The 14,565-nt window shown below is 43.8% G+C and overlaps 1 protein-coding gene across 1 annotated transcript in view; it reads right to left on the reverse strand.

Moving 5' to 3' along the window:
• Nucleotides 1-14,565, reverse strand: part of LOC115785203 (neuronal membrane glycoprotein M6-a-like) — a 29,588-nt gene that overhangs the window by 2,237 nt on the left and 12,786 nt on the right. Inside the window, exons 2-6 of the mRNA XM_030736706.1 lie at nt 10,915-11,107; nt 7,791-7,947; nt 4,916-5,069; nt 1,239-1,315; nt 1,082-1,147 (exon numbers count right to left, since the gene is read on the reverse strand). Coding sequence (XP_030592566.1) covers nt 1,082-1,147; nt 1,239-1,315; nt 4,916-5,069; nt 7,791-7,947; nt 10,915-11,107 — 647 coding nt within the window. The remainder of the gene's footprint in view (nt 1-1,081; nt 1,148-1,238; nt 1,316-4,915; nt 5,070-7,790; nt 7,948-10,914; nt 11,108-14,565) is intronic.

Genomic DNA, 14,565 nt, shown 5'->3' on the forward strand with positions numbered 1-14,565 from the left:
CATTGCATGTTTTTAATATGGATTTATTTGACATATAATAAAGAACTGCACATTTAGCCACTTTATCAAATAGAATCAAATAAATAGAAACGGTTCAGGTACCACCGAAGAACACATGAGGTGATACTGAACACAAGTGAAGTTTTCTGCATTTAATGCTGCTCCGTGCAAACACAAGATGCTCCCTTTAGCTTTTCTAACTCTGGCGTCCCCTAGTGTTAAAACACAGGACAACACGACACTGCTTTTCTCCCTCCCCTCACGCCGAGCTGGTCGACGGCCCCTCCCTGAGCCTGGTTCTGCTGGAGGTTTCTTCCTGTTAAAAGGGAGTTTTTCCTTCCCACTGTCACCAAGTGCTGCTCATAGGGGGTCGTTTTGACTGTTGGGTTTTATGTGTTATTATTGTGGCACCTTGAAGTGACTGTTGTGATTTTGCACTATATAAATAAAATTGAATTGAACTGCTGTTGGATTCTATGTCATGTAGCATGTTTGATATTCTCCACATTTTTAGCACTCACATCCAGCACTACACCTGACTCATTACTTTCAGCACAAGTTGACAAGTGAAACGTCGCTCACGCTGCTGGGAAACTGCAGCGGATTCCAACCGCTCTAAGAAATAAACAGCTACAACAAATCGTGGATGTGTGTTGGTGTGTTGGTTTTTGCGCCGCTCTGTGGATGGGAAAGATTAGAGATAACGTTATTAAGAAAGGGTTCAGGTTGTGAATGCCCGCTGGATGCTTGCGGTGAGGATAGGAAGATGCGACTGTCTCCGCACCTCAGATGTCTGAGCAGCTCGGTGACTCACCGTCTGTCTTACTGCAGACATGCAGGAGTGGATTTACTCTCTGACTCGCTTTTTCTCTCCCTGTTTGCAAATGATGTCTGCTTCCTTCATTTGCACTTCCAGACACGCAAACAAGCACGAGCGCTCTAATGGCAGAACATCTTGGTTTAAAAAAGAAAACACTGCATTTTTTCCCATCTGCATGGGGTGGCTGTTAGTACCAGTCAGTACCCAGAGTTAGTACTCCATGGCTTATGACCAATCAGCTATGACAATAATGGTTCTCACCATGGCGATGACAGCAGCTCCTGCTCCTGCTAGTGCGCACACAAACAGATGGAAGGTCAAGTCCAGCTGTAACACACAACACAAGTATGATTGCTGATGGCATTTTTGGTGGCAGATTATTACAGTCATGTGCATCTTGGCTCTGTTTTCTCCTCACCTCGTTGGATTCGCACATCTTGATGAACTTCTCGGATTCCGTGCATAACTTCCTGTCCTCATAGATGCTCACCGCTCCTGATAAACACAAACTCTCCGTTAACCTCTCTCATCAGTGGCAGGATGGATAAACTGGACAGCCCTCAGACAGGAGAGTCCCTGCATTTATTTAATTAAAGCTGACCGAGATTAACGCTTCACCGCTCCTGGACTGTTGGCCACTGGGAACTGCCCACTGACCTCAAAGTAATCACAGTCCTGAGTGCAAACGCTTGTGAACCAGCAGCTCTCTTCAATGTTTTTCCTCCTGAGATATATTCATTAGATAAAGTCATTAATTTGCTGACAGGAGGCACACATGCAGTTTAAATGTTGAACAGTAGGTGGCAGCACAGTGAGCGAGAGCACAAAATGCCTCTTGCGGTGCCTTTTGTTTTAATGTAGGCATCATGAGAACAACATGGTGGGCAGTGCTGTGACTGCATCATGCACAGGAATACATAACCATTATGATCTGTGGCTGAAGCACAGGATGCAGAAAGCATGCAGAAGCATGCAGATATATTAGCCCTCTAACTGGATGCTTTGATATGAAGCGTCCAGCATGATGACAGATTTAACTGACGTCACCTGGTACACGACTGAGTCTGAGGGGCTGTGAGGGCTTGAAAGGATAAACACATCAGTGGCACAACACTCTGCAAAGTACAACGTTACTGTCACTCATTACCAGGTTTTATGTATTTTTAAATAATCCCCTGGTAACTAATGAATTTTATGTAATTTCCTCAGATGAAGCTCGCAGAAACATAGACTTGTGGAAAGTGAACATAAAGCCCTCATGCGCACATCATTTGACAGCTCTATAAGCCCTTAAAGGCTTAGCGGGGCCACGCCTCCCACCATAAAAACTAGAATGAACCATGAACCACCGTGCGCTCCCCACCCAACAACAACTTATTGAAAAGATGCTGAGGACTTGGTGGGTCATCATATTGCAAAGGAATTTGTGTAGTTTCTGCCACTGAGTCACAGGAAGATCATTTAAGAATATTGTAAGCAAACATCATTAGCCGTGCTGTTAAGTGTCGGCAGTGCGGCCTTTAGGCTTGGCTCGCGCTGGAGCAGCACCCACCAGTTTCCCCGCTGAAGTCAGTCCATATGGACACTTAAAGAGGTTTTATCACTTTGTGTGTGCTAAATCATGCTAATTGTGCCAGAGTCATCTGGGGAACAAGTCTCCAATCAGCATTCAGTTTGAAATGATGCATCAGGCTCAAAGCATCCAAGTCGATCTTTGGCACTTGCAGCAAGTGGCACAAATGCCACATCAGACCTGACATTTGACCCATATACGGCGGAGCTGTGGCTGAACTGAGGCAGCGAGACTCATCCTGAGTGAACACAGTCAGGGCCCGAAAACATCTGCAAATATGACAAATGTGATTGTTTTCTGGATATCCTGACGTTTCTGTACGTGATGTGGATTCATTTATCCAATTTCAATTCAACCACCACCTGTTAAAGTTAAAACAAAATGGTTCGTGCCTCTGCATATTCTTCATCTATTGTGAGGATGTCTGAAGAGTGCCAAACACCCCTCAGTGGTGGCTGTTATTCAGCTACACTCACACCCACATTTCTCTAGCCCACCTGTCTAATGCCTCAAATATCAATAACTGAGGCAAACACATGTTCAGTCGCAGGACTTCAGCAAACATCGGAAAACACAGACAGGCTGAGCTCGGCTGTTTTCTGTCACTGATAAATTTGCAGGTAGTTCAGATGAACGTTTTTCCTGATTCTAGGCTCTGCGGTCGTTCCAGCACTTGGAACGCTGCGCAGCTTTCTGCTGGCATTTGGCAATTCTTTTGCACACACACAGGTTTTTCCATAATATGTGCCAGTTTTGGTGTTTTGGTGAGTCACAATTAACCGGCCTGCTCTAAGTAGTGATCATGTGATCATTCTGTCAGCAAGCAGGTGATCCAGGATCTTGCTTTTCATCACCGGTGCCAGTAAAGGACAGTAAAGAATCTGAACAACAGCATTTGAAAACACATTTCCAATCTGTTTAACCCAGCAAAGTGAAGGAAACGTATAACTGAGAGCTGCACGGATCGATATGAGCAGCAGGTTTGAGGTCAGAGCAGCACAGCAGGGAAATTACAGTCATTTGTCTAAAAAGCAGCCGAAAGCTCGTGAAGCCCAAAACTTCAAGTCAAGAAAGAAGTCGATGAAGAAGTTTGTCTGTTTCAAACTAAAGGGAGTGAAATATGTAAATGTACCGTGATTCCTGTAAATGTTTATACCCAGTAACTTAGTAACCAGGTTCTTTTACCTTTCACACCATGTTACACAAACAGTATCAAATTGGTAAAACCAATCTTCCTCTAACAAACTGATCAGGGGAATATGTTTTCAGAAACCTTTGGACATGCTCTGCTGCGGCCCTACAAGCTGTGGTCAGTTGTATCCTGTTTGCTTTAATAACCCCCGAGATGTGGCAAACTGGTCTGATTTGATTGGACACTCCCGTGTATATAAAAGTCCACAAGCCACACTGCCTCACTATCTGTAGACCTCCAAGATAAAACTACAGCAGGAACAGCTCAGAGCAAGGGTACAAAGCTGTGTCTAAATATTTGAATGTTTCCAGAAGAATGGCAACATGGAAAAAGTTTGGAACCACCAAGACTCATAAAGGCTTGGCTGGGGAGGAGACCAAGACCAAACAGCCACTCAGCCAGAACTTCCTCTGCCCTCTGCAGAAAAGGACAACCACTTTACCAGCATCTAATCAATCTGTGCTCAATGAAAATGGCTCAAAGTAACATGGACACCTGGAGAAGCAGGAAAAGTGTCGTGTTGTCAGCTGAGACAGAAACTGAACTGTTTCTGAGCAGAACTCCAATCATTATCATTACTTGTTAATGACAGCCCTGCAGTGAAGCATGGTGGTGGTATCATCATGCTGAGGAGTTGCTTCTCTGCAGAAGAGATGGAGAAGCTGGTGACACCTGAGGGAAGGATGAATGCAGCCAAATACACAAAACCTGTCCAAACGTACCAGGTGCCTGGAAACAGGAAGGTATTCACTTTTTCCAGAGCGCTGCAGCGGCTCAGTTTGAATACTTCCAGTACTTCCTTTTCATGTGGTACTGAAAATAGTTTGATTGTCCATTTCTGGGCATTTCTGCTACCCAAGATGGCACCACTGAAACCAAGAAGTGTACAGCGTTCAGTGGGTGCTTCATGTAGCTACACTAAAGGTTAGCTCACTCAGTAGAGCGAGAGTAAATATGAAAGTGAGACAAGGTTTGTGAGACAAAGTTTCTGAATATCTATGAGTGGCCCAGCCAAAGCCCAGACTGAAGCACCGCAGATGTCAGTCACAGCTGCTTCCTAAACAGAGACTTACCCAAAAAGCTCTAAATGCTGTCATAGTGGCTCCTAAATTCCTTTATGAATTATACATTTACTTAGTAATTTTCAGTAATTTGCAAAAGAGCAGGTTTTCATTTGGTTATTGGCAGTTTGATTCAATTCAAAATTCATTTAACAACAGGGTGTAAAACTCAAAGGGTCCAAATGTTTTCTGCCACTCTTTTCAGAACATCATCAGATATTCTAACCCATCTACTCAGCTGTGGTTCATTGTCACAAAGGTATGCGTACCAAACTGACGCAGGTCCAGGCAGAGATTGGTTCCTTTCACCCAGCTGGTGTTCTGACACATGGACCAAACGTTGAAGTACATGAAGACCGGCAGGCTAGTGAATGCTGTCACCCCGAGCCACACCAGGAAGAACAGGTAGGCCAGGAACATCAGCTGCAAACACAGGAGCATCACATGTTAGTCTCATGTTACCGGTCGTTCAGATTCAGCAGCGTCTGGAAGACAGTTTGCACTCTTTTCTTTTTTTAGCAAGGCTGCTAACCGAGGGTGTTCAGGCTGGACTAAACTTAAGAGATCCATTTCCACTGAAGTTTGCCATTTTTTTCCTCGTAATGTTTCCCACACTGAATGCGATACACAAACAGGTGCGAAGGGAATTGTGTCAGTTCGCACCAACATTTCACACTAAAGCATGAAAGCATTTTGATACAGCGGACCGGTTGCATGCTTTAAGCTTCAGGCTCAGCTCTGTGACTGTACAAATACATGTACTGGACTCTGATTTTAATATTTGTCACAGTGTACTTTCCAAATATAGACACAGAAAAACCTCAGAAACAAACTTTTGTGTTGCCTTTAATGATCATCACACCTGATTGTGCAAACATTTCTTTGGCTTTGATAATTTTGGTTACAGGAAGTTAAAGCGTCACAGAGGCATAATTTGCTATTACTACAGCATTATAAGTTACAAAGTCATCCATTATCTGTTTGATCCAGATAAAAGTGATGATGTTTAGATGTTTAAAAAGCATCACAGTCAGTCTTTGGGTGACTGTGATCACTTTTAGGTGCTCACATAAAATCATTCCCACTAATCTCAGTCATTTTGTCCTGGAAACTGGCCGGGTTTGTGTGTGTGTGTGTGTGTGTGTGTGTGTGTGTGTGTGTGTGTGTGTGTGTGTGTGTGTGTGTGTGTGTGTGTGTGTGTGTGTGAGTGCGTATGTTTATAATACCTTGTGGGGACAATTTTCCTGACATATACTACGTTGTGGGGACCAATTGCTCCTTGTGGGGACTGGAGCCTTGTCCCCACAAGGGGAAACCCTGTTTTTGGGTCAGGGGTCAGAGTTAGGGCTAAGGTATGAATTGAGTTTAGGTTAGGGTTAGGGTTAGGTATGTGATGGTTAGGGTTAGGAAAAGGGTAAAGGTAAGGTTTAGGCTGTAGAAATGAATGGAAGTCAATGGAAATTCCCCACAAAGATAAGATAGTGTGTGTGTGTGTGTGTGTGTGTGTGTGTGTGTGTGTGTGTGTGTGTGTGTGTGTGTGTGTGTGTGTGTGTGTGAGATAGATCCACAGATGTGAGGGAATTTTTCCTGAGCAGTGGACTCGTCTAGTCTCTCCTGTGTTTCCCTCCCCCGCGTGACTCAGACCTGACAAACGGTGCGATGCCACACGGAGAAGAAACAGGATGTCATTTCAGGGAAGAACTGCACAACAATCTGTCAGGCTCACACACCAAATGGACCGGCTTCAGGTCGATATCTAATTCCAAAAGACACTCGCCATGTGTGTTACACTTCAGCCTGCGCTGCAGTGGTGTATAACATCTTTTCACCGAGCAGAGTACGGCTTCTTGGCACAACTTTACTCGCTTCTGGAGCAGTGGAAAGAAAAAAAGGTTGGAGTGCCTGATGGAGGACAAGGTGGAGGACACGGGTGATGCCATACATGTTCCATAAAATGGAGAAGTGCAGTAGGCGGTGCCATGTTTGCTCGTTAGATGCCTCCCTGCAACACATGCCTGTTTTTTGTGCCACAGAATTACTTAAAAATCATGATTTCAACACATAATACAAATGAAAGATTTCAAATATCATTACTAATGCAATGTCCAATATCCAGGACTTAATATAAATATCCAGGGTACCTGTTTCACTTTCACATGTACCCATTTTGATAGAAAATTTAATGATTTTAGTCTGCTTTGGGATATTTATCATTATGAATCATCTTGATCATGTTTATTTCAGTAGTAATTGAATGTTTTTTAAGTAAATAAAATGTAATGTATGTAGCAAGCTATTTGTGCTATTGTGTGTGTAAAATAACAGCTTATTCATCTAAAATCACTGTAACAGAGCCTTAGCAGGATGAGTAATTTAATATATTTGGTTATTGTGACCACATAATGCCCACATGCATGTAGCACCATTCAGACAGTCACAACGGAAAATGGAGACCAGAGTTTATACAAATATGGGTTTATTTATCCTAAATGAAATTCTTGGGGTAAAGTGGCAGGAGAGCAGGAAGCCGACCCAAAGCACGCCTTTATCGACGGTTAACTGAAGATAAAGGCGCCCAAAGACCGCCATCACAAGGCCAGCGGTGGTTGCTGATCTGTGCAATGCTGCTCTGCAGGTTGGGGCGCAGGGAGTCCTTCCTCATCTGGAGAGTCCTGGAGAACAACCCTGCACGTCTTGGGCTAAAGGGGTAGCAGTGGGTAAAGTGTGGATACTGACAAAGCACCAGTATGTGGTGAAGTGGGAGTCCGAATGTGTTGCTGACGACATGTTTTATTAGTGTGGGTGTCCGTAGCACAGAGGAATAAGACATATAAGTTCTAGAAATACAGAACATGATTTAGTTGGTATTAGGGAACTGTAGGATTGTTGGGTTTTTATCTCTAATGTAGAGTCATAGACTTACAATATGAAGTGCTTATTGATGTGATTTCTCAGGATACACATTAGCTCATTTCATCTGTTTTTGCTGTTTCGGGTTAGGGGTCAGGGGTTAGGGTAAAGTCATCAGGTCTATTCTTTAACTACACAGTTTGTAAGGTCCATCCCATCAGCCCTTATTTATTAAAACATTGACATAAATATAAATGTGTCACATGAATCTGATTTGTTTCAGAGTTTACTCACGAATGCAGTAAGGCAGCGTCCACAGGCAGTGATCTTGAACTCTCCATAGAGATCGCGGATGGCTCCGGTGGTGAAAAAGCCCTCCACCAACAGCAGCACTCCAAACACAAAGAATCCAGCTGCAAGGCCATAAATGATGTACTTCAGGATGTCAATACTGTGGAGAGGACACACATCACAGAGTCGCTAATTAATGACTATTTATTTTCATGCTCAACCGCATCTTCAAGTGTTCTTCAGACTTCTTAAGCATCTTCAGCTAAATCACTATGTGTAGCTGCCAGAGACAAGTCAGAGCTGTGAGAGCGCTGCTGACACTGCTGCTGCTTTAAGTTTATAACACAGATTGATGGAGGATTTATTGATTTTAAAAATATAAGAGCTGTAAAAGGAGCCATTGAATTGTACTTCCCAATTAAGTTTTTTTCTCTTTTTTGTCTGTTTTAAATTAAAAAAACCCTAAAACCTGCAAAAACTGCAGTTCCCATAGTCGCCACTTAAGGCTCTGGCAGTGAGTCAGTCCCCATAGACTTCCATGTTAAAGTGTCCAACTTCACAGCATAAATAAATATGTTTACAGTCTGCGTGACTGCATGCATGCATGATTAGGGGCGTGGCGTGGAGGCGGCACAGGGGGCTGTAGCTGTTGGAGCCTTTTGTAGCATTTTTTTGATGCAATTATCTAACAACACCCTGGCGGGGTCTCCAACCTTAAATGTGAATGAAACACGTTTATTGATGCCAAGAGGCTGCAGTTTGGGAAAGGCTCATGATGTCATGAATCACTTGGACACTTTACCTCCACTGCCATCACTTTATCCATACAGTACATTTTATTTATTACACTCTCACCCATATAATGCATACCGTGTTTGCTGTGTACCTTACTGGTTACAAATGTATATAGTTCTTTTGATATCTGTTTATAGTGTTTTGATGTGTGTGTATATGTATATGTGTATTGATATTGATATATATATATTTTATGTATATAGTGTTTTCTATTCTGTTTTATTTCATTTGTTTTATTCATCCTTCTTCTCTGCACTGAGCTGCTGTAATGCACAAATTTCCCCGTCGTGGGATCATTAAAGTTTTATCTTATCTTATCTGAAGGAGGTGGCTCCCAGGCCTGGGAGGATGACCCACTCCAGTCACCCAATCATCACATGATTGGATGATTGATTGGATGAAACCAGGGGTTTTGGGTGAAACCACTGTGAGACCTTATCCCACCCTATCATCTGACCTGTTGAGGCCACCTGAAGTAAGGTGTGAGTGGGGGGGATTGAGGCTCCTGGGGAAGGAGTTCAGGACTGCATTGTAGATGGGGAACGGTTGGTGTCATAATCCACCTCCTCTCTACAGTGATGGTTGTTCACAGTGGACATAAATGCTTCTTTAACTCCTCTTTCAGACCATCTGTCTTCCTGGTCCAAAATGTGAACATTGGCATCCTCAAAGAGTGACCTTTGACCTTTAGATGCAGATGTGCAGCTGAGTCTTACCCTGTCGAGGTGGCTCTTCTATGTTGTGCTTTTGTGAAAAGGCTGTTTGGTTTCTCCAGTGTAGAGGTCGGAGCACTCTTCACTGCACTGGACAGCGTTCACTGTGTTGTTTAGCTTGTGTTTGGGGGGGGTTTGCCCTTAAGATGGACTAATTTCTGCCTGAGGGTCAGGGCTTTCAAATTATGCCGGCGGCAGGCGCATTTTCCAGCTACTCCACCGCTCTACGCCATCTACTTTTTAATTTTCCTAAAAAAATTTTTGGCGCCACCTGCCGTCTCCATTTCCAGCGCCATGTGGACGCACATGGCAATATTTACGTTCTTTCAATCTGAGCCATTTGATTGGTTCACAACTGCCATGTGACTATTCATATCGTCTGCTGCCGTCATGGCTTCGGTCTCGGTCATAAGGCGCCTGCTTCTTTGACATACCCCCCTGCTACTCCAAAACAATTTGAAAGCCCTGAGGGTGTGACTTGGTTTGAAGCAAACTGCGATGTCATGCATGGAGAACATTCTTATGAGTTTCCCTGACAAACCTGCCACATAAAGTATGATGATGATGATCTTCTGTTTGTCATTGCCTTTCCCCCCAGCGGGTGTCTGACCCTCCTTCCTGTGATATTTGCTGATTTGATGAAAGCCCAGTTGGGATAACTACATGTTTTAAGGGCTTTCTTTCCATGTGTGTTCCTTTAGTTTCCCTTCAGCCTCAGAGGGAACACTTTCTGCCTGGTGTTGCAGGGTCCTGATCACCCCAAGTTTGTGTTCCAGTGGGTGGTGGGAGTCAAAGAGTGGGTACTGGTCTGTGTGTTGGCTTCCTCAATAAGCACCACACATTTCAGGAACAGTAACCTGTTCTCCCTGGTGTCCTCCCTGGTAAACCTTATGTGTTCATCCACTGAGCTGATGTGGTGAGTGAAGGCTTCTACTCTCCTGGGTTTTGGTTTGACCCAGGTGTCATCAACACCTCTGTACCAGTGGCTCGGTGCCATGCCTTTGAAAGAACCAAGAGCTCTACTTTCCACTTCCTCCATGTAAAGCTTGGCTACAATGGGTGACCCTGGGAGCCCATGGCACATCCATGCTTCTGTCTGTAGAATCCATCATTGTAATGATGCACATGAGTAATAGTCGGTCAACACCAGCTTCAAAGGTGACAACCACCACTAGGGTTTGAATACCTGGGACTCTCCAACTTTTGCTTTTCTCGCTGAAGGAGCCTCTTGGATAAGAGGCCAAACGTCTTTAAAAAAAAGTAAGAAGTTCATTCGCCTTGTTTTCAAACTCTTGAGACCAATTAGCACCAATTACCAATTAAAAAAGACAACACTGACCCTTCAAAGTGCTGAAATCACTGGGTAATGTCCATGGCTACATTCATCTTCTATGTACAGACTATGGCTTTGGATTAATGAAGAGCTTCAGTCAAATATTTTAAGTAATGAAATGTGTTGAATTCAGCAGTTCTGTGGTCAGTCTGTTCTTTTTGGGTTTATTGATGTTAAATTCACTGTCAGGAAAGCTGAGCCGTTAAAGGGCAGAGTCAGTTTTCAAAGTCCATCATTATTCGCTCACAAATATAGATTCACATAGAATAACAGTGAAAGCACTCACATGGTGAACACATCCAGTGCATCTCCCGGGGCTTTGATGACTTCAAAGTAGTTCTGGAGGATGGTGACGGTGCCGCTCAAAGCCTCGTGGCCACACCCACAGAACAAGGCCACGCCCATGTAGAGGAGGATGGTGGCGATGAGTGATGCCCAGGGCAGACTGCCCACACATCGCTCGCAGCACTCCTTACAGCCTGAACATACAGAGACACAAACTGTGATTCTGACTGCGTACCAACAAATTCTCCACGAATTTCCATGAAAGCAAATGAAAAAGTGGGAATCGTAACACACAGAGTGTGTCATGCCTATACACAATGGTCTAATGAAGCACACGTATATCATATTCACAGCAAGCAGATGTCCACCGCTGGGTTAAAAACGCAGCCAGTTACAATGCAGTTACAATAATTTTCATTTGAGGTTTTAATCCAGTAAAGACTCAAAAGAAAAAATCATGTATAAAAAGGTCTGAGTGTTTCTCACTGTGGACAACATCTAGATTCAATGAAGAGCTGGAAGTAGCTGTCAGCCATAGAACTGATCTGTGATTTAACAACTTAAAAGCTACTTAAGAAGAGAAAACTGAGGGGAGATCAATGCACCGACGGCCTGCACAGCTCCCCCGAGAGCAGCGAGATGAAATGTGATGCCTAAATACCTCCTGAAGGGTTTTATTAGCTGTGAGGGTTTTAATGATCAGCTGATGTAGTTTTAGATGATCTGCTCGATTAGCAGTTCTTACCTCCTCTGTGAACAGTAAGTCATATCGACAGACAAACACTGAGTCACGCAAACGCTTAAACGTTGCCAATATAATGCAAGAGGATCATTCAGTCTGTGGCAGCTGCACATATAAGCTGATATTCACGTGGCTTCTTACCCAGAATCAGCTGGATTTATTGCGATATACTTTTAATACTGGCTCAGGATGTAGGTTGGTTGGCCTCAGTTGGAAATCAGGTGGAAAATGCTAGCCTACCCACAGCACGAGGCTCAAAATAACCTTCCTGCAGCACTGGAGCAGAAAGAAAGCTCCATTCACAAAGGAAATGGTCCCTTTTTAAAAAAAACTGTGGATACAATGTGAGCTAATGAGACTTTTCTGCCAACTGACTCTGCTGCACCAATGTCCTGAAGTGTGTTAGAACACAGAGACATGCAGAAACATGCATTTCTATATTTTTAGACATCTAACTTTGATGTAACTTTAATTTTCTTGGCGTTTGCCTGTTATTTTGGGCTTCCTTTGACTTGTGTTTCATTTTGATTTCCTGTTATTTAACTTCCCGTCTCTCGTTTTCACACCCCTGATCCACCTGTGACTCGATTCCCAGTCAGCCCTAAATTTGTCCTGAATCCTTCGTTCCTGCTTGTTGTTTCGCACCTTTGCTTTTTTTAATTTCTGGAATCGCAGTTTATTCTTTGGTCAACTTTGTAATAAAAGCTTCTAAACAAAAGTAAAGTTTGGGTTCTCTTTTTGAATCGCACGTACATACATGATTATTTAGGTCTTACAAACAGACTTTCTTGAAATACATATTGCATTTTAGGAAAGAAGGAAAACTATTAACAGCTCCAGAAAGGAAGCAGTTTTTGGCTCCAAACTTTGCAGATAGATACATAATAACAATAATAATAAAAGACTTAAGCACCTTAAACTAGCCTACTCCTCCTCTCCTATCAAAGAGATGTCTTCACATTGCACCACACAGGCCTGGAGAGAACTGAATCTAGTTCCCATGCTAATGCTGCTGCTGCTGCTGCTGAGTGTTTTGCAGTCAGTGAGAGGTTACTTCTGATCACTGTGCCTTTTTTTTCGGTGCCGTTCTCCTGTTTGAAATGATTAATTAGAGTTCTCCACCTGCCACATTATGTAATTGTGCAGTAGCTGTGAATGATGCACCAACAATTCGGTCATTTTCAAATGACTCATTTGCGTGGCTGCCTCTTTACTGTAGCTGAAGCCAGATAAAGGCTAAATCTTTCCTCTTTGCGAAGCTTTTCGGCCCTGAAATAATGGCAGAAATGCAGCGATGGAAGTACAGAACAACATCTTTCCCTGCTGGACGTCTTCCACAGTTTCACACAGACATCTGCATTTTCTCCCTGGCGTCGCTCTGTTTAGCTGATCCATCTCGCACACATGCACAAGCAGGAGAAGAGTATTTGAGTGCACGATGAGTCACCAGGTTTTTATCAGTGGTGACACTACAGCTGACTGGTGAAATCACTGTGGACGTGTTTGATGCTGCAGATCATTTAAAGCTCATCTATACGGAAGGTGTAGCATAAACAGCTAATTAGCAGCAGGCGTCCAGGCTCAGTATTGCATTCAGGAAGGACCCAGAGCCCGATGCATGATTGCTGCAGTCATGTGCAGAAGAACAATTGATTATAAAACCAGACGTGGCTGCTTCATGTGGTGCTCCCGACCTCCAGACACACAGAGAAGAAAAGCCACTTTAAGATATTCAAAATAAATTAATCAGCCTTAAAAAACCCAACAATTTAAATTAGAAATGGTTTAGTTATGTGAACAGCAAGTAAAAGAAAGTAAAAAGTGTCTCCCATGAGGCTAGAACCCCACTACATCCTGATTACCATCAGAGACACACACTGTGCTGAACTTTATTACTGGAAACATTTCATTTACAGATATCTGACCAATGATGTGGCTGCTGTGCGGTTAATTGTACACGAAGGCTGAGCTCCAGTTTTGATGAGTGAAATTTGAGGATTTTATTTGTTACAGATTTGCAGGTGTCTGTGTCTGTGTGACGCTCCCGTACAGTCTGTGGAAGGAGCCCGAGGACGAACCCAGTCAGCACTTTCTGTGCTCTCGTATAAACACGCTCAGTTCTCGTTTCAAACATCCATCACGATAACAGCAATATTCAAAATGGAGATTCACAAACCAGCTACATCATTTACGTACAGTCTTTGGTACTGGTGTGGCTCGCTGTGATGTCGCGGCGTGCTCGTCCTCCCTCAGCCCCACCCAGCTAACTCGCCACCCGCTGAGATTAGAATGACTTTCAATACAAGTCTGCTTATTGGACAAAACCAAACAAAAAATCCTCATCAGTCCCTGATCACACACACACACACACACACACACAAAAATGACACACACAGAAATGGGAGTGAAGAAGAGAAGTGATGTGTAAATGATGTGTGTGTGTGTGCGTGTGTGTGTGTGTGTGTGTGAGAGAGAGAGAGAGAGAGCGACATCGTGCTGCTCAGGTTTAATTGACCAGCCTTGTTGCCATGCCAACCGGGGTGTGGCAGGAGCCTGCTGACCCACTTTGCCTGTAGCGTTGTCATGGAAACAGCGCAGCTCTGTGAGGGCTACAGTCTCACTGATGCATATTTTCACACACACACACACGCACACACACACGCACACACACACACACACACGCACACACACACACACACACACACACACACACACAGCCTGCGTGCTCCTCCTTTTGATTAATATCGTCTGAGTTTTTTGAGGAAGGAGTCGACGTTCAGACTCTGCGTGTTTCTCCGCCGATGGAAGAACAAAAATGGCTGCTCTGCCCAGTAGGAAGGTACCATTTTGCGTCGCCTGACTCCATTTAACAAAGCAGGAGCTACATGCTGATTCTGGGCCTTTGCAGCT

This window comes from Archocentrus centrarchus, chromosome 1, assembly GCF_007364275.1.
Source record: "Archocentrus centrarchus isolate MPI-CPG fArcCen1 chromosome 1, fArcCen1, whole genome shotgun sequence".
NCBI classification, from domain to species: Eukaryota; Metazoa; Chordata; class Actinopteri; order Cichliformes; family Cichlidae; genus Archocentrus; species Archocentrus centrarchus.